Source organism: Cherax quadricarinatus, chromosome 75 (genome assembly GCF_038502225.1).
Source record: "Cherax quadricarinatus isolate ZL_2023a chromosome 75, ASM3850222v1, whole genome shotgun sequence".
Taxonomy (NCBI): Eukaryota; Metazoa; Arthropoda; class Malacostraca; order Decapoda; family Parastacidae; genus Cherax; species Cherax quadricarinatus.
This window is the reverse complement of record NC_091366.1, coordinates 4,873,138-4,894,886: the sequence shown is the minus strand read 5'-3', so window position 1 is coordinate 4,894,886 and position 21,749 is coordinate 4,873,138. Positions and strand designations below refer to the sequence as shown.

General features: G+C 37.1%; 1 protein-coding gene across 1 annotated transcript; it reads left to right on the top strand.

Annotated features, from left to right (window-relative positions):
• The first annotated feature begins 1,615 nt into the window (after nucleotides 1-1,615).
• On the top strand, nucleotides 1,616-19,809 carry LOC138854931 (mitochondrial fission process protein 1). Its single transcript, XM_070100957.1, has 4 exons — nucleotides 1,616-1,775; nucleotides 4,397-4,456; nucleotides 5,920-6,047; nucleotides 6,599-19,809. The coding sequence occupies exons 2-4, from the start codon at nucleotides 4,402-4,404 to the stop codon at nucleotides 6,902-6,904; spliced, it is 489 nt and encodes a 162-aa protein (XP_069957058.1). The 5' UTR covers nucleotides 1,616-1,775; nucleotides 4,397-4,401; the 3' UTR covers nucleotides 6,905-19,809.
• The last annotated feature ends 1,940 nt before the right edge of the window (nucleotides 19,810-21,749 follow it).

The window sequence follows — 21,749 nt, the reverse complement described above, 5'->3', positions numbered from 1 at the left end:
AAGAGGGAGCTGGATAAATACCTAAAGTCGGTGCCGGATCAGCCGGGCTGTGGTTCATACGTTGGACTACGTGCGGCCAGCAGTAACAGCCTCGTTGATCAGGCCCTGATCCACTGGAAGGTCTGGTCGTGGACCCGGCCGCGGGGGCGTTGATCCCCAGAATACCCTCCATGCCTCACACCCATACAAGAGTGTTGGTATAAGTATACTCTCATACATTCCCCTCTTTGCTTTCATGAACAAAGTTCTTTGTCTCCACAGACTCATAAGTGCACCACTCAACCTTTTCCCCTCATCAATTCTATGATTCACCTCATCCTTCTTTGATCCATCTGCTGACACGTCCACTCCCAAATATCTGAATACGTTCACCTCCTCCATGCTCCTACACCTCCTCCATACTCCTACACCTCCTCCATACTCCTACACCTCCTCCATACTCCTCCATAACGAATGCTCCTGGCTGCAAAAAAAAAAAAATTAAAAATACAAAAATTAAGATGCACATGACGCTCTAAGTACACAATGTAGGTACTAGTCTTAATGTATAATTGACTACATGGTATGAAAGGAAATCTATATTGGGTACATAGTGCCCCTACCTACATAACACGTAATTTAACTTACATATTAAAAAGATGCCACGTGTGGCATTGGCCTCACATTTCTCTCTGTTTATACCCCAAGTTTCTCATCTTTCCCTACATGTGACGCATGGTGCCGCCAACCCGCCATATTTGACTCAATCTATGTAACTTCATCTACATCCCACATCTCCCTCCAGTCTGATATCCAATCTTCCGTTACCTAATTTACTTTACTCTTTCCTATATTCACTTTTAATTTCCTTCTTTTACACACCCTACCAAACTCATCAACCAACCTCTGCAACTTCTCTTCAGAATCTCCCAAAAGCACAGTGTCATCAGCAAAGAGCAACTGTGACAACTCCCACTTTGTGTTAGATTCTTTATCTTTTAACCTCAAACCTCCTGCCAACACCCGATCATTCACTTCTCTTACAACCCCATCTATAAATATATTGAGCAACCACGGTGACATCACGCATCCTTGTCTAATAATCTCCCTCTCTCCTACATACTCTAACCTGAACCTCACTATCCTTGTAAAGAGTCTTCAGTAACCTACCTCCTATTCCATACATTTGCAACATCTGCCACATTGCCCCACTAACATGGATATTATTATATAATACATACAGCCAATAGTAAACTCCTTTCCACTTTGGTCAAGGACTCCAGTGAAAATAATCACTTTGTCTGACTTTTCTGGGTTATCCTAGTTAATGTACATATGTTATTATGTAGGATAATTTATTTAATTGTAATTGTGTGTACCTGTACATGAATAAACTTACTGGGTGTTAGTGGATGGTATGGGTCGCATCCTGGGATGAAATTGACCTAATTTACCCTATATACTCTGATTAACAAGGAGCTTTCTATACAATAGTATATTAGTGATGTCAGCTATGGTCTGTATACTTGTATAATGCACTTATAGAAATAAAGATTATTATATTATTAAGATTTATTTTGCGGACACTGGAAGACCGGGTTCGTTACGGCGTGAGGTGTCAGTGGCCCTATAAACCCCAACAACAACAAGAAGAACAATGTCGTCCGGTGAGGCTCCCGGTCAGTGCCTTAGTGACCTTCCTGGCAGGGAGAAAGAGAAACTCACGAGGAAACTGCACTTACCCTGAAGTACTGACATCTTTCTCAGCTTCTCACATATATACTGAAGAAGATAAGGTGGCTGATATGTATTTTTTAAATAATTTGAATATGTGGAATTATGTACCGGGTGAATATAAACTACAGTGAAATTGCAGTATTTTTTCAGCATGTAATTTGATGTATTTTACCTATTTTGGATTTTTTTTTAGGATCAAGACTCAATATGATGAAAGCAGATATTGATGATATTTTTGAAGTCCACAAAAAAATGGAAATACAACACAGTTTTAATTGGTTAATTAATACGTATTGTGTAACATTATTGTAATTTTTTAAACTTTGAGTGAAACCTGGATAAAAAAAATAATATTAGTGGCTTTTTAAAAATTATTCCATATATATGTGGCTATATAAGACCCAGGTTATAGCCAACTACCACAAAATGTTTGATTTAGACATTTTTCAATCTCTTTTTGGGTTATTCTAGGTAATTTACACTATGTATGATAATTATACTCATGTGTATCTGTGCCTAAATAAACTTATACTATGTTATTGCAGGATAAATGTTCATATGCCATTTATTTACAGAATAACCAACTTGTGTTTAGATATGCTTTATAATCGACACAATTTTCCCCCAGTCCCTAAAAGATACATGTGAATAAACTTTAATCAACAACGCATTCCGTCGAATATTTTTTCAGTGCAGTAGAAAGAAACTTCGGATTAGTAACCCCCAGAGTTAATAACTCGGGATAAACAAAAAAAAAAAGCCAAGCAGTTTGGCTTATTTCCATTGGGGCCCTTTTTTTCAGGTCCTTTTCCCCTTGATAAATTAGACACATATGCAACTCTTGGGTATCTTTATTGAGGAAACGTTTCGCCACACAGTGGCTTCATCAGTCCATACGAAGGAGAAACTTGAAGAACAGGAGGAGAATGAGGTAATCAGTCCCTCAACCTTGAGTCGATGTGTTCAGTCCATCAATCTTGAATAGATTGATGGACTGAACACATCGACTCAAGGTTGAGGGACTGATTACCTCATTCTCCTCCTGTTCTTCAAGTTTCTCCTACGTATGGACTGATGAAGCCACTGTGTGGCGAAACGTTTCCTCAATAAAGATACCCAAGAGTTGCATATGTGTCTAATTTATCAATAAAACATGTCGGTTCTCTGAACCATTCATCTACAAATCTTTTTCCCCTTAAGGGAGGTTCCTTGATGATGGTGAGGGGCTCTTGATCTAGGGAATTGGACCTGTACTCCAGTTCCTTGAATTGAGCCTGAATACCTTCCATCCCCCCGACATGTGCTGTATAATCCTACGGGTTTAGTGCTCCCCCATGATTAATAATAATCAGGTCCTTCCCAGGTAACCCACAACAGTCAACTAACTCCTAGTTATCTGTTTATTGGCACAGGTAATGGGGGCAGTAGATGCTAGGAGACCTGCCCATGGGTTTGAATCCCCATCTGTTTTGTGATTTATCTATCCTAGGTTATATTTTATTAACAATCTGTGTTAATTTACATAAGTTGCTATATAAGACAACTGTAAAAATCTAAACTTGTGTAATGAATCTCAAAACCTGCTTGTGAAGCCACTGCCTCATTCTACTTTCAATATTAAGCATTTCCAAATCCCAGATTAAATTGAAGGATGTACTACTGTCCTGTCAGGTGAGTGAGAATTAAAAGTCTGTTAGATTTTTTGCACTCTGACTGTATTACTGTTATAATCAAAGAAAGTGCTAAACCAACAAGGGTCATACAGCGCTGCTGCACTCTGACTATAATTCTAATACGTATTTTTTTTGTGTCTCATGAGCTCAAGATGACAGGTTTATCTTGCAAACATCTTTCATTCACTATACACACATCTTTACTTTAGATAAGCTTCATAATAGTTTCTTAATCCTGTAATATTTCATTTCCAACTTAGGATGCCTGGTCTGAGAATTAACAAAACTTATATTATACTAATTATTATAGAAACTTCTAGTATTATAATAACATCAAACCCAACTTGTACATTATATCTTTAAGTTAGAATAATTCAGTGGAATACAATGTACTATATTCAGTAATTTTGTTAAGCCGAAACAGAACGAGTTCAAGAGTGTATAAATCTGTAGTGGAGGGAAGGCGGGGTAGGGTTCGGCCTAGGAAGGGTTGGAGAGACAGGGTAAAGGAGGTTTTGTGTGCGAGAGGCTTGGACTTCCAGCAAGCATGCATGAGCATATTTGATAGGAGTGAATGGAGACAAATGGTTTTCAATATTTGACTTGCTGTTGGAGTGTGAGCAAAGTAACATTTATGAAGGGATTCAGGGAAACCGACAGGCCGGACTTGAGTCCTGGAGATGGGAAGTAATGACTGCACTCTGAAGGAGGGGTATTAATGTTGCAGTTTTATAAACTGTAATGTAAAGCACCCTTCTGGCAAGACAGTGATGGAGTGAATGATGATGAAAGTTTTTCTTTTTTGGGCCACCCTGCCTTGGTGGGAATCGGCCAGTTTGTTAATAAAAAAAAAAATTGTGTAAGTGGAATTTTTTCGACGTATTATATAGGTAGTAGAAATAAAACAAAAAGTAATATACACATATATTTTTAAAACATATATAGTGTAGCCAAAATGTGGGTGCACACGATGATGAAATTTTAGTATTACGAAGTTATATTTTTAGGCAAGATGGCAGATGAGAAGGAGGTCGACATTTACAGAGACACACCTGTTCGTCTGCTCGGTGAGTATATTATAGTGACCTAATAGATTATATTAGTACAATTTACAGATTGATTTGATGAGCATGTCCCGGTTAAACATTCAAAATCCCCCCTTCATTACTACTCCAAAAGGCTCCCCTGACTACCTCACATACATATACTCTATGTACAAAAAGTAAGCCAAGAAGGAAGTGATGCATAACAAAAATTTACTACTAAGTAACTTGTGTCTAGTTCTTAAGTATTCTTGAAGCATTAAGATTAGTCTGCCTGAAGAAAAATATTGTATTAATGTCAACTACATCACCTGCTTGGTTCATAAAAGAAATAAAAATTTGAATTTTTAAGTTAATAAATACTCTTCCCTGAGGATAAAACTGATGCGTATTAGGCCTCGCGCCTCAAACAAAAACAAACAAGTTAAATTTACTTGACTCACAGCCATGCTGGCGGGAGATTCGTCTGTAAAAACTTGCATTTTTGGTCACAGTGGTGCATATGCTAACCTTCCTATGGTGTATAAATATACCTAGTTGGATGAATATTATTGTAGCCAGGTGGCCCAGTGGAACACGTGTCGGTCTGGAGTTTTATGACTGATTGTGGGTTGTATCCCCGCCTGTGGTATGGTTTGAAAATTTACTTCTCTGTGTCCCCTCAAGGAAGGTTCCTTGATGTTGGTGAGGGGCTCTTGATTTAGGGAATTGGATCTGTGCTCCAGTTCCCCAAATTAAGCCTGAATGCCTTCCACATCCCCCCCCCCCCCCAGGCGCTGTATAATCCTCCGGGTTTAGCGCTTCCCCCTTGATTATAATAATAATACTTCTCTGTGTAGTATACAAATTGTAGTTTACATGTGATAAAATATTGTTAAGCACAAAGAAAGCCACTAGCATCCATGTGCATTTTGAGCAGACTAATCCTAATGCTTACAGACTATTTAAGACTAGACACAGGTTATTCAGTGGTGAATTTCAGTTATGCATCACTTCCTTGTTGACTTACTCTCTATACATATAGTATATGTATGTGAGGTAGTCAGGGCAGCTTGTTGAAGCAGTATTCAAGGGAGATTTTGAATGTTTAACTGGGACATACATGGAGATACCTGGAGAGGGTTTCAGGGGTCAACATCCCCGCTGCCCTGTCTGTGACCAGGCCTCGCGGTAGATCAGGGCCTGATCAACCAGGCTATTACTGCTGCCCTAATAGATTACTGTGGTACAACAGGGCAGTGTATATAAGGCATATTCAGTGTGGATTTACTGTGTTGTTCTGTTTATTTTATGAGCTTGTAATTATTATGGACAAACCTTTATTGTAGTTCCGTGTGCATGATTTGACTGTATTTTTGTGTACATGAACTTTACTGTAGTTCCATGTGCATTGAATTTGCTCTCTTATTTGTATTCTCCTGTATTTACTCCACATTTATAGCAAAATATTATTTTTGTTACTGTATATTTATTTTGTATAATTTCAGGCTACGCTAATGAGGTGGGTGAATCGTTTCGAGCATTAACACCACTGTGGTTTGTACGAGCCACTTATGGCGTATCATCTGCATACGTACTTGCTGATACTTATGACAAAGCAAAAAAAGCAAGCAAGGTAAGTTCAGCTAGTGTGTGTGGGCTCTGTTATTAACTAATCTTTCATAATTTATGATTTATATAATGTCGTACAGGAGGGTCCCGCATGTACAGCACCCATTTTGTTCCACATTTTTGTGGCTTTCAATTGAGAGATTGTTCTACCCACCAGTGACTGTTGCCACTGGGTGGAACAATGGCTCAATTTGAAGCCAATCATGTATCACTTGAAAATATATAATTTTCCTTGCACGCCAGTATTTTTTTTGCGGATATTGTACTAGGCACTTAGTAATTGTGAATACACAGATAACCCACACATAGAAGAGAAAAGCTTGTAACGATGTTTCGGTCCAACTTGGACCAGGTTATTTGCGTATTGTTCTAGTCACAGTATTGTGCCTTTTTGTTCCTGAGTAATGATGAACATGCTACCCTAGGGTCACCTCTCCTTGGTGAGGAAACAGCCAGGTGTTACAAAGGGCTGTACTTTGTGTACAGTGTATTTTATTAATTGTTATTTTTAATATACTAGAAATGTAACACTGATGTGATGTATTTGTCTAACAGCAACCAGGAGCCACTCAGAAGGCAATAACACACGTAGCAGTCGACACCCTAATATGGCAAGCTCTGGCATCGGTCATCGTCCCAGGCTTCACCATTAACCGTGTGTGTGCTGGCTCTCTCTTCACCATGGCTAGGGTCATGCCGAAGGTGCCGCTCGCCACCCGTAAGTGGATCACTACAGCCATTGGCTTGGGCTGCATTCCATTCATTGTTCATCCAATCGATAATGGGGTTCATTTTGCCATGGATAATTCAATTCGCAGATATATGGATGTGGCTCCTAGGGAGGAAGAAAAACTAGAATAGAAAACACGAAAGGAAGAAATTTAAATATGTCGTTTAAGTAATAGATCATTTGACTGCCAGCATTTTAGAAAAAAAAAAACATCATTAGTCTGTTTTTATCCTGAATTGTTGTGCATCTATAGCATTGTTAAAAATGTTATGGCAGTTATTATCTCATTGCATTATAATATGACACTAAATTAAATGACATTTCTGTTTTTGACAAGTATCCCGTGAATATTTGGAAACGACATGCACAAAATACTGGACACGTCTATAATTTTTATTGGACTAAATATACTTCTATTAAATTTAGTGTATGTAAATCACTGTTATGGAAAGTAAATTTTATTTTTGTGTGGAGTTTAATTTTGTTGGAATTGATAGGTAGTGAATATAGATATAATATTTCTGTCAATGGTTTTACCATAAACATTGAATCTTGAAGGTATAGGCCTCTCACTGAATGGAGTGAGTTTTGAACTCATAGCATACATACATGTATATATACACAGTATATTTCTTTGGGCTTCCTAGATCATTACCTCAAACAGAAGGAAAGAAAACTATATTAGGATTGTTACCTGTTACCTGCAATAACTGCTCTTTGACGCACATGTCTACCTACGGTTACCTCTGACTGGAGCCTTGTGCTTTCAGCAAGTAATCACGAACTTTACACCTAGTACATACCAAGGTGCCTTACTCTAAAACAGTTTATAGCTTTATATATATATGTATATATATATATATTGTAATGTAATCAAATTCATTATACAGTTTTTTATTTTTGATCATCTATATTTTTGGCATGTTGTATATCTTTGATATTGTTCATGCATTTACAAGTTATGGATAAACACTTTCAAGCATTCCAATACATTTATTGTTATATATACTCTAAATAACATATTTACAAAGTTTGTTTATTAACTTAATGCTGTTGTTAGTTCTGCACTCTATATGGTTAGCAAATTACAATACTTTTAACTGTTAATATTGTTAGGGATAAACCTTGGTACTTGATACCGACAAGTGTTTAAAAAAAGATGATCGAGGAAACACTAGGACGTATTTATTAGAAAATGTTTCAATTGTGGGACCTTAAAGCAGTGGTCCTCAACCTGCAGCCCAAGGGCTCCACATGGCCCATCTAAGAAGTGGATGCGGCCCTCATATTGGCCCTTCCTTACATTTTAAGAGTTTTCAGTGCATTCCCATGTGTAATTCACAGCCTTGTTCTGGCAGTAATTGCAATACCTCTTCATTCTTTGTTAAACCATGATAAAGTTCTCTAATAGTTGTTAAAATCATCAGTATTATTATCACAGTGATTTCTGTACAAGGTGCTTCAAGAGTATTAACAAATACTATATTATTCGTAAATTACGCATATGATCATGTTCTCCAGTATCTCATGGCCAGGTTTAATGTTGTGTATAAATTTGTGTTCTCAGTGAATATTGTATACAGTACTTTGATACAATGATTATGCAGTTTAACAAATATGGTTGAAATTATTCTGAACTCCCTCAGTATGCAGGAGGGATGCATTCACTGAGCTCGTAGATGATGAATTTGCAAATGCCATTATAGTAAGTCCTTGACTTGCAAACATGTTGAGAATCTACTGTATTGTGTATATCATCATTATATACTTATTATGTATAATATTGTTATATCATTATTATGTACAAGTACCATCCGATTTACGACCTGCTTGACATACGACCACTTGTACATATGACCATACGTCTGGCAGCAGGGCTGGCAGACCGATGCATACCACTGTATGACAGTTGACTGCTACTCACGGCAATGCGCCATTTCGGGAGAGCTTTCACATCACTCAGGCAGCATCACTGGCATAACTGTGATGTTGATATAGTAGTAAAATATCTAGTAAAAAGTAACATACGATACTATGTAGGTACTTTATATAGCAAAGGTTTGACATTATGCCCTACCCAGTATGTCGGCAGTTTTCTAAGGTTCGATTGCATCCATTTTGACTTATGACCAGTTGGTCGGAACCAAGCTCAGTCCTAAGTCGGATGGTACTACTAGGTATATCATTATTATATTATTATGTATATCATTAATATACACAATACAGAAAATTCTCAACATGTATGTACGTTGAGGACTTATTGTACATGCTTAATCTTATATAAACAAAGGCAGGTAATGTTGCTGTACATACCGCTACCCACCCGTATTTACATAAGATTTGGAAATATGCATTCTGGTTTAATATGGAATTGTTTGCATTACGATATCTGTTGTTGTTTTAGTGCAAATGGGTCATCTAACAGAAAATAAAGTTATCACCTGTATTTATACAGTATTTGTAGTAACTTAAAAAAAAATCTTACCATTTATTAAAATTGGAAAGTGTATTTACATCAGTCAGTTTGGTGCTACCTTGGTCTTGTGTATTTAAAGTATATATTATAATACTGTACAATACTTGGCACAAAATAATACAATAACATACACAAATCATGGGGGCCTTGATCCCAGCTCAGATATCAAACAAAATTCTGTGATAGCTGATTTTGCCAGAGCAGAACTAGCAGATAGTGAGAGATTACATTACTGTATTTCATTTATAAGGAGCACAAAGCTTGATAAATCGAACTCTTAAATGCAGTACTTTTATTTTCTGAATATTTAGATTTGACTAACACTTTTCAATAGACCTCAATAAATTACAGTGAAATATTGTACATGTCATTATGAAGGATGTTAGTGTCAACTGACCATGGCTTGTTGATGCCACATTTTTTTGTAGTCTACCTAATAATTGCTAAAATAGGCACAAATACATGATTATACACTTTTGGGCAAGTAAACTGTATTACAATACCTGTTGTATAGTGCAAAATAACCACTGTGAAAAAATATTATTTCTTGATAATGTAAGAAAATATGAAAGCACTTGGAATTTAACTATTTTCCCACAGTGGTTATTTTTATTACATTATTATTATTATAATCAAGGGGGAAGCGCTAAACCCGGAGGATTATACAGCGCCTGGGGGGGGGGGGGATGTGGAAGGCATTCAGGCTTAATTCGGGGAACTGGAGCACAGATCCAATTCCCTAAATCAAGAGCCCCTCACCAACATCAAGGAACCTTCCTTGAGGGGTATTTTTATTACAATATCATCTGTTTGATGTGATCTTACTGTATATTATATAGTGCAAGTTGTCTACCTTAATGGCTGTCATCCTGAGCCATGTTCTTTTAATCTAGTGTTTTCACTTCAGTATTTTTTGTATTATTGCATTAGGGATAAAATAATGCTTATAGTATGACATGTGCAAAAATATATACAATAATTGATATTATAATTTATAAAACATGCCATTAATATATAGTGTACAATGTCATATATAGTGACTAAGTCCTGGTGGGTTATCTCTATTTTGTTTTTTCTAATCTTATAAGTGTTATTTACATTACTGTACCAAATGTATTGGCTTTATTTTACATGATTTGTTCCACTGATGCTAAAGTAGGAGAAACATTTAGAAAGGATGTAGTAGGTAAGTTTGGGGTGCCAGGTGTAAATGATAATGGGGAGCCTTTGATTGAACTTTGTATAGAAAGGGGTTTAGTTATAGGTAATACATATTTTAAAAAGAGGATAAATGAGTATGCAAGATATGATGTAGGATGTAATGACAGTAGTTTCTTGGGCTATGTATTGGTATATAAAAGACTGTTGAGTAGACTTCAGGAGGTACATGTTAATAGAGGGGCCACAGATATATCAGATCACTTTTTAGTTGTAGCTACACTGAGAGTACAAGGTAGATGGGATACAAGGTAAATTGAAGCAGCAAGTAAGAGAGAGGTGAAGGTTTATAAACTAAAGGAGGAGGCAGTTAGGGTAAGATATAAACAACTATTGGAGGATAGATGGGCTAGTGAGAGTATAGGCAATGGGGTCAAAGATGTACATGGTAGGTTTAAGAATATAGTGTTCAGCAGAAGTTTGTGGTTACAGAAGAGCGATTGTTGGAATGACGATGTAAAGAGAGTAGTAAGGGAGAAAAAGTCAACACACGAGAGGTTTTTACAAAGTAGAAGTGATGCACGAGAGGTTTTTACAAAGTAGAAGTGATGCAAGAAGTTAGGAGTATATGGAGAGAAAAAGAGATTAAGAGAGTGGTGAAGCAATGTAAAAAGAGAGCAAATGAAAGAATGGGCGAGATGTTATCAATAAATTTTGTTGAACATAAAAAGTTTTGGAGTGAGATTAACAAGTTGAGGAAGCCTAGGGAATGAATGGATTTGATAGTTAAAAATAGGAGAGGAGAGTTACAAAATGGAGAGTTAGAGGTATCAGGAAGATGGAGGGAATATTTTGAGAAATTGTTAACCCTTTCAGGGCCCAAGGCCAAAATCTGAAGTGGTGCCCCAGTGTCCAAGAATTTAAAAAAAAAAAAAAATTCTTATTAAATGGTAGAGAATCTTTTTGTGAAGGTAATAAAACAAGAAGTACGAAATTTGATGGAAAATTGACAAAATTATGCTCTCGCGAATTTTGATGTGTCGGCGATATTTGCGAATCGGCGATTTTGCCGACTTTGACTCCCATTTTAGGCCAATTACTTTATTCCAGTCGACCAAATTCTTAGCTATTTAACTAGTATTACTTCTATTCTATCGATTGAGCACAAGAAATCGCCAAATCAACTATTTCAACTACAAAAATAAAGTGATCGGAAATTGGTAATTTGGCCAATTTAACACAAAGTTCAAAATATTCCAATTTCATTATAGGGTCCAGAATAAACAATGTAGGTATTCCTGGCACTAAACTAACATTTCCTCTGTTCATTAGTTATGTTTTGAGGCTTTACAAATAAATTCCATTTTGATTTTTTATTCACATAATGAATTTTTGTTCACACCAAAAAATAGAAGATTTACTGTTATGCAATATTGTAATAATTGTATAAATATCATCACATTTGTGAATGTATATTAGACCCACCAGCTGGCGTGGATTCGATGTGTGAGGTCGCTTGTTTACTCTTGAACATTGGCAAAAATTCAACATTAACGCTAATTTGAGCTCAGTTTCAAGCCATTTCCAGTGCTAAAACCAATCAAAATCATCTCTATTTCTGTAATATGTCTTCCATTCTATCAAATGAGACCAAGAAATCGCAAATATAACTATAAAAAACGTACGAAAAAACACTGCAAAGTCGGTTTTAATTGAAAATCACGGTCTGTTTTTTTTCTATTATACACTGTGCTGCAGGATTTGTTTAATGTGGTGCACACATACCACATAGATGTATTCTTTCATATCTAGGCCCAAATTTACCACTCACAGTTTATCAGAGTGAGCTGAGCTCATGGCGTAGATCTACGGGACGGACCCTGAAAGGGTTAAATGTTGAAGATAGGGAAGCTGTAATTTTGTGTATAGGGCAAGAAGGAATAACATCTTGTAGGAGTGAGGAGGAGCCAGTTGTGAGTGTGGGGGAAGTTCGTGAGGCAGTAGGTAAAATAAAAGGGGGTAAGGCAGCCGGGATTGATGGGATAAAGATAGAAATGTTAAAAGCAGGTGGAGATATAGTTTTGGAATGATTGATGCTTTTATTTAATAAATGTATGGAAGAGGGTAAGGTACCTAGGGATTGGCAGAGATCATGCATAGTTCCTTTGTATAAAAGGGATGGGGACAAAAGAGTGCAAAAATTATAGGGAAAAGTCTGTTGAGTATACCTGGTAAAGTGTATGGTAGAGTTATTATTGAAAGAATTAAGAGTAAGATGGATAGCAGGATAGCAGATGAACAAGGAGGCTTTAGGAAAGGTAGGAGGTATATAGACCAAGTGTTCACAGTGAAACGTATAGGTGAAAAATATTTAGATAAGGGTAAAGCAGTTTTTGTGGCATTTATGGATTTGGAAAAGGCATATGACAGGGTGGATAGGGGGGCAGTGTGGCAGATGTTGCAAATGTATAGAATAGGAGGTAGGTTACTAAAAGCAGTGAAGAGTTTTTACGAGGATAGTGAGGCTCAGGTTAGAGTATGTAGGAGAGAGGGAGATTATTTTTCAGTAAAAGTAGGCCTTAGACAAGGATGTGTGATGTCACCGTGGTTGTTCAGTATATATTTATAGATGGGGTTGTAAGAGAGGTGAATGCTTGGGTATGGGGTTAAAAGATAAAGAATAACACAAAGTGGGAGTAGTCACAGTTGCTCTTTGCTGATGACACTGTGCTTTTGGAAGATTCTGAAGAGAAGTTGCAGAGGTTGGTGGATATGTAAAAGAATAAAATTAAAAGAGAATATAGGAAAGAGTAAGATGATGAGGATAAAAAAAAATTAGGTGACTAAAGATTGGATATCAGATTGGAGGAGGTGAATGTATTCAGTCTTGTATACTGCCTGCAATATATGTACTTTTAAGACTTACTCATTTCAAATTTTGTATAACACTTCCCTGAACAAGTCCTTTTCTGATTATCAAAACCAAGCACTAAACTGCAAGGGTCATACAGCACTGTCTGCCTTTTTTTTATTAATTTCACTAAGTACAGCAAAAACCTCTCAGAATTTTTGGACAAATGCTCTATTGGACAGAAGGTCATAAATCCACATTTTGTCCATAGCAGTAGCGTCTGGTTGTCTTCTGAAGTATCGGACCTAGTCCAATGACTCAGTCTGGTACAGACCAAAGCAGCCATCTCCAGTACCTGTGTTTTCATTGCTCCCAGAGATGTAGGCAGACTGCACAGGTTTGTTTGTGATTACTCTCACATACACTTAGGCTTGAATTTTGTCAGCCCTTAAAATTACACATTAAAATGACATACTGTTTTTTTTTTTTTTTTTTTTCAACAAACTGGCCGTATCCTACCAAGATAAGGTGACCAAAAAGAAAAAAAGAAACTTTTGTTTAAGTTTAGTAATTTATACAGGAGAAGGGGTTACTACCCCCTTGCTCCTGGCATTTTAGTTGCCTCTTATGACACCAATGGCTTATGGAGGAAGAATTCTGTTCTATTTTCCCAAGGAGATAAGCAGAAATAAACAAAAAGAAGTAGTAAGAGAAGAAAACCTAGAGGGATGTGTGTATATATATGCTTGTACATGCAAGTGTAGTGCGACCTAAGTAAGTAGAAGTAGCAAGACGCACCCGAAATCTTGCATGTTTAAAACAGAAACAAGACACCACCAATCCTGCCATCATGTAAATCAATTATAGGCTTCCGTATCACACTCACTTGGCAGGACGGCAGTACCTTCCTGGGTGGTTGCCTACTACCTAGGATATACTGTACTGTATTATGAGGGAGCACCAAACTTGTAGGGATTATGCAGCACCTGGGAGGGGGGGGGGTAAAAGGTATTCAGGCTGAATTCAGGGGATTGGAACACACATTCAGTTCCCTAGATCAAGAGCACCTCACCAGAATCAAAGAACCTCCCTTGAGAGGTGGCATACAGTAGTTTGAAGAACATACACAGGTGTAGAACAAACTTTCATTGCAACAATGTTTCACTCAGTAAAGGACTTTATCTAAAGTATGTACAAAGAATAAGAGGAGAAATACACCACCATTATACATTTTCAGAACAATCAGCTTTAACTTGTCATCCACAACTGCAGTAACAGAGCCCAAAGAATTCTCTCTACTTTCAAGGCTCACCTTCCCACAAAAAAAAAAAAAAAAATCAAACCTTTCAAAAAAAGTGGTAAAAATGTTGTAGTTGTCACCTGCAGTACCATCAAAGACCCCACCTGACTTAAGAGATGCAGCAACCAGAATGACAGCCACATAGTATACACCATTTTATGTGTGAACTATACCAAAAAGTACTTGGGTAAAACCTGTAGTTTCAGTACCCGGATCCATGAATATCAGTATTGCAGAGTGGACATAAATGCACTGAAAAACAGAGAAGGATGACAAAAGTTGATCCCATGCATCAGAAATCTTTCTTACAAGTATAGACCTAGGGCACTGACTCTGCACTCGAGAAAAGTGTAGAATTAAGGAGTGTATGACCGAGGTGTATAAATGGAAGAAAGACAAATAAAGAGGATATAAATAACATGCTAAATATATCTAACCAGGACAGAGCTCACAGCAATGGATATGGGAAACCATTATGTGGATTGGTTATAGATACAATCCCCTCAAGGAAGGTTCCTTGATGTTGGTGAGGGGTTCTTGATTTAGGGAATTGGATCTGTGCTCCAGTTCCCCGAATTAAGCCTGAATGCCTTCCACATCCCCCCCCCCAGGCGCTGTATAATCCTCCGGGTTTAGCGCTTCCCCCATGATTATAATAATAATAATATAGATACAATCACAAAGAGAAACATGCAAAATGTTTTGGAGAGGCAAAACTTGTACTCAAAGGGAAGAAAACTCTTAAGTGTCTGACAACAGCATTAATCAGCAAGTAGGGCAACCTAGGTACCCTCCTGGTACAAATCATAACAGAAACAAGCTACACTGCAACATAACTAGCTAGTATACATAGCTCCAGTACTTGCATCACTGGCCACTTTCCTTCACACAGTTTAGCTTGCCTGACCTTATCTCTGTATACAGAGTACATATAAAAGGCAAGCTCCTGCAGAGGTCAAAATAAAATGGTTATAACACTGACATATATGCAGGTACTTACCTTCTCATGCCTAACCATCTACACCTACCATCCGACTTACGACCTGCTCGACTTGCGACCGTGTTTTTTATGCCAAATTTCTGGGAAATAAACAACTATTTGTGTTGTACACAGTGTTTATCCTAAACCTTACAGTATAAAATACAGTACTAACAGCATAAAAAGTAAAGTAAAACATGAAATACCAAAATAAAACAATAAAATAAAGTCATTACAAAAATGTTTTGTTGATATTCAGTAGTAAAGTTCAACTTACGACCGGTTTCTCGGAACCGAACTCGGTCATAAGTCGGATGGTAGGTGTACATGTACTGTAAAAATATAGGCATGTTCCTATCCTCTGTACCTATGTGCTTACTAAAGCATACTGTTAGCAGTATACATTTTTTTTTTTTTTTTTTTTTTTTTTTTTTTCAACAAGTCGGCCGTCTCCCACCGAGGCAGGGTGACCCAAAAAAGAAAGAAAATCCCCAAAAAGAAAATACTTTCATCATCATTCAACACTTTCACCACACTCGCACATTATCACTGTTTTTGCAGAGGTGCTCAGAATACAACAGTCTAGAAGCATAAACATATAAAGATACACAACATATCCCTCCAAACTGCCAATATCCCAAACCCCTCCTTTAAAGTGCAGGCATTGTACTTCCCATTTCCAGGACTCAAGTCCGACTATATGAAAATAACCGGTTTCCCTGAATCCCTTCACTAAATATTACCCTGCTCACACTCCAACAGATCGTCAGGTCCCAAGTACCATTCGTCTCCATTCACTCCTATCTAACACGCTCACGCACGCTTGCTGGAAGTCCAAGCCCCTTACCCACAAAACCTCCTTTACCCCCTCTCTCCAACCCTTTCGAGGACGACCCCTACCCCGCCTTCCTTCCCCTATAGATTTATATGCTTTCCATGTCATTCTACTGTGATCCATTCTCTCTAAATGACCAAACCACCTCAACAACCCCTCTTCTGCCCTCTGACTAATACTTTTATTAACTCCACACCTTCTCCTAATTTCCACACTCCGAATTTTCTGCATAATATTTACACCACACATTGCCCTTAAACAGGACATCTCCGCTGCCTCCAACCGTCTCCTCGCTGCTGCATTTACCACCCAAGCTTCACACCCATATAAGAGTGTTGGTACTACTATACTTTCATACATTCCCTTCTTTGCCTCCATAGATAACGTTTTTTGACTCCACATATACCTCAACGCACCACTCACCTTTTTTCCCTCATCAATTCTATGATTAACCTCATCCTTCATAAATCCATCCGCCGACACGTCAACTCCCAAGTATCTGAAAACATTCACTTCTTCCATACTCCTCCTCCCCAATTTGATATCCAATTTTTCTTTATCTAAATCATTTGACACCCTCATCACCTTACTCTTTTCTATGTTCACTTTCAACTTTCTACCTTTACACACATTCCCAAACTCATCCACTAACCTTTGCAATTTTTCTTTAGAATCTCCCATAAGCACAGTATCATCAGCAAAAAGTAACTGTGTCAATTCCCATTTTGAATTTGATTCCCCATAATTTAATCCCACCCCTCTCCCAAACACCCTAGCATTTACTTCCTTTACAACCCCATCTATAAATATATTAAACAACCATGGTGACATTACACATCCCTGTCTAAGACCTACTTTTACCGGGAAGTAGTCTCCCTCTCTTCTACACACCCTAACCTGAGCCTCACTATCCTCATAAAAACTCTTTACAGCATTTAATAACTTACCACCTATTCCATATACTTGCAACATCTGCCACATTGCTCCTCTATCCACTCTATCATATGCCTTTTCTAAATCCATAAATGCAATAAAAACTTCCCTATCTTTATCTAAATACTGTTCACATATATGCTTCAATGTAAACACCTGATCTACACATCCCCTACCCACTCTAAAACCTCCTTGCTCATCCGCAATCCTACATTCTGTCTTACCTCTAATTCTTTCAATTATAACCCTACCGTACACTTTTCCTGGTATACTCAGTAAGCTTATTCCTCTATAATTTTTACAGTCTCTTTTGTCCCCTTTCCCTTTATATAAAGGGACTATACATGCTCTCTGCCAATCCCTAGGTACCTTCCCCTCTTTCATACATTTATTAAACAAAAGTACCAACCACTCCAACACTATATCCCCCCCTGCTTTTAACATTTCTGTCATGATCCCATCAGTTCCAGCTGCTTTACCCCCTTTCATTTTACGTAATGCCTCACGTACCTCCCCCACACTTACATTCTGCTCTTCTTCACTCCTAAAAGATGGTATACCTCCCTGACCAGTGCATGAAATTACTGCCTCTGTTTCTTCCTTAACATTTAAAAGTTCCTCAAAATATTCTCGCCATCTACCCAATACCTCCATCTCCCCATCTACTAACTCCCCTACTCTGTTTTTAACTGACAAATCCATATTTTCCCTAGGCTTTCTTAACTTGTTTAACTCACTCCAAAATTTTTTCTTATTTTCATTAAAATTTCTTGACAGTGCCTCTCCCACTCTATCATCTGCTCTCCTTTTGCACTCTCTCACCACTCTCTTTACCTTTCTTTTACTCTCCATATACTCTGCTCTTCTTATAACACTTCTGCTTTGTAAAAACCTCTCATAAGCTACCTTTTTCTCTTTTATCACACCCTTTACTTCATCATTCCACCAATCACTCCTCTTTCCTCCTGCCCCCACCCTCCTATAACCACAAACTTCTGCCCCACATTCTAATACTGCATTTTTAAAACTATTCCAACCCTCTTCAACCCCCCCACTACTCATCTATGCACTAGCCCACCTTTCTGCCAATAGTCGCTTATATCTCACCCGAACTTCCTCCTCCCTTAGTTTATACACTTTCACCTCCCTCTTACTTGTTGTTGCCACCTTCCTCTTTTCCCATCTACCTCTTACTCTAACTGTAGTTACAACTAAATAATGATCCGATATATCAGTTGCCCCTCTATAAACATGTACATCCTGGAGCCTACCCATCAACCTTTTATCCACCAATACATAATCTAATAAACTACTTTCATTACGTGCTACATCATACCTTGTATATTTATTTATCCTCTTTTTCATAAAATATGTATTACTTATTACCAAATTTCTTTCTACACATAGCTCAATTAAAGGCTCCCCATTTACATTTACCCCTGGCACCCCAAATTTACCTACTACTCCCTCCATAACATTTTTACCCACTTTAGCATTAAAATCCCCAACCACCATTACTCTCACACTTGATTCAAAACTCCCCACGCATTCACTCAACATTTCCCAAAATCTCTCTCTCTCCTCTACACTTCTCTCTTCTCCAGGTGCATACACGCTTATTATAACCCACTTTTCACATCCAATCTTTATTTTACTCCACATAATCCTTGAATTAATACATTTATAGTCCCTCTTTTCCTGCCATAGCTTATCCTTCAACATTATTGCTACTCCTTCTTTAGCTCTAACTCTATTTGAAACCCCTGACCTAATCCCATTTATTCCTCTCCACTGAAACTCTCCCACCCCCTTCAGCTTTGTTTCACTTAAAGCCAGGACATCCAGCTTCTTCTCATTCATAACATCCACAATCATCTCTTTCTTATCATCTGCACAACATCCACGCACATTCAGACTTCCCACTTTGACAATTTTCTTCTTCTTATTCTTTTTAGTAATCTTTACAGGAAAAGGGGTTACTAGCCCATTGTTCCCGGCATTTTAGTTGACTTTTACAACACGCATGGCTTACGGAGGAAGGATTCTTATTCCACTTCCCCATGGATATAAAAGGAAAATTAATAAGACCAAGAACTATTAAGATAAAATCAAAGAAAACTCAGATGAGTGTGTATAAATAAATGTGTACATGTATGTGTAGTGTGACCTAAGTGTAAGTAGAAGTAGCAAGACATGCCTGTAATCTTGCATATTTATGAGACAGACAAAAGACATCAGCAATCCTACCATCATGTAAAACAATCACAGGCTTCGTTTTACACTCACTTGGCAGGACGGTAGTACCTCCCTGGGTGGTTGCTGTCTACCAACCTACTACCATACAGTATACATATAGTATACATATAGTATATTATACATATAGTATATTATTGGCTCAAATTGTTTCTCTGCATTGTTAATTTATCTTCCTAAATCACACAAACTTATTTTACTTGTATATTGTTGACTACTGAATTGCTTTTGAATAAAGAATATTCCATAAATTATTGTCTTTCTTTTATGCTTTTTTATTTTCTAAAGTTTGGTATAATTTAAATGAAGTATGATGGGTATCAAATATTCTAAAATCTCAATACAGTACAGTATGACAATGGAACCTCAAAAACTAAACTCGACTAGCCCCAGGAGTATTGTTTTCCATTATTATAATAAAAATGGACGTTGTTTTCCATATAACTGAATCAAACATATAAAATCCAAGGAAAATTTGGAAAGTGAAAGCTCAAAAAAAAAAAAAAAAAATACTCACCAATCCCTATGATAATTATGGAAAAATACACCACAGCTGTCCTGGTCACAGCATTTCAAGGCTGACAGTAGTAATGTGTATATTCAAATCAAATCAAATTTTATTTCTTTGTGTAATATACAAAGTGTAGTTTACATATAATTATTATAATAAAAAAAGAAGCACTAAACTTACAAGGCTCATAGTTTACATGTAATAAAATAGTTTAGCACAAAGAAAGCCACCAGCATGCATGTGCATTTCGTCCAGATTAATCCTAATGCTTACAGACACGTTAAGACTAGACATAGGGTATTGAGCGGTAAATATTAATTATGCCTTATTATAAAAATAGCAAAAATGTTACTTACAATTGGTGCAATTTACAATAATGCTTACAAACTACTCAAGATCAGACATACGTCTAAGTTGAAGGTAGAGCTTTCCAAAATGAGAGCAGGAAAAAGTGAGTGGTACCTAGGCACTGAAGGAAAGACAGGAAGTGAACTTTATATATGTACTCTGAAAGGTATTTGACTGCCAACAAGACCAGTTTAAGAGAGGGGGCCCAAACACCTGCAAGAGATTCCTACTAAGAAATCAATAGGACATCTTTATGCTTGCCAAATAGGAAACAGCCAGCATTGAATAAGAATGATGGTATGCATTGACAATGCTCTGAAGGGCTTTTAATGCACTTTCATTATGAGACTACAACAAAGGAAGTGGCAAGAGAAACAATGTGGATAATAGCTCCAAATGGGTTATTTACTAACTGTTCCAGCCATAGTGTTGTGACTTAACTCTAGTCTTTCTCGTTAATAAAGAATATGCCAACTTCCGTCATGTTAAAAAAAAAAAAAAAAAAAAAAATATATATATATATATAAATATTAGAGGCTATAAATAACACCAATGTAGAAATATATATATTTTAATTAAAGATTTTCCACATGTATGTACCAATTTTGTCAGCAAGAGATCTCAAATTTGGCAAACTTACCATCCATTTCTAAGCACCAATTCTTTGAACAAAATGGGATGGACAAATGATAGACAATAAAATTATTAACCCTTTCACTGTCACTTTCATAAATCTACATTACTGATGCCAGCATCGTTCGCGTAGATCTACGTTTTGAGCACAGCACCCTTAAACATGCTGCAAGTGGTAAATTTTGGCCTAGGCATTAGAGAATGTGTGGCAAGTCATGCATAAGCAGTGCATGATGGGAAAAGGAAACATCTGACCTTGTAGTTGGTTTACAATAGTGACGGGTATTTTCTAGGATGACTTTTGTGGTTTTCTTGACTGTTCCTTGGTATCATTGAATGGAATGGAAGACATACTACTGAAATTGAAATAATTTTGGTCAGTTTCAAGACTGAAAGTAGCTCAAAATAGAGCTCAAAGTAGTGGAAATATTTGATGTTTCACAATTTTCCTAGATTTCAACCTCCAATTATAATTTTCCTGATGAACTGTAAGGCAATTCCCCCTCCCCCCCCCCCAGTCTATTTATGGATTTTTATTAGGTTTGTTCCAAATTATTGGGATACCCTAAATTATTACCAGTCTTTCCTCGTTTATGATGGATTCAAAATGAAATGCAATTGTAAAATTGAAGAGTTCTGTGTAGTTGCTAGAACACACACAACGCATTTTGTATTCTGTTTTAAGTTGGAAATTGTTGA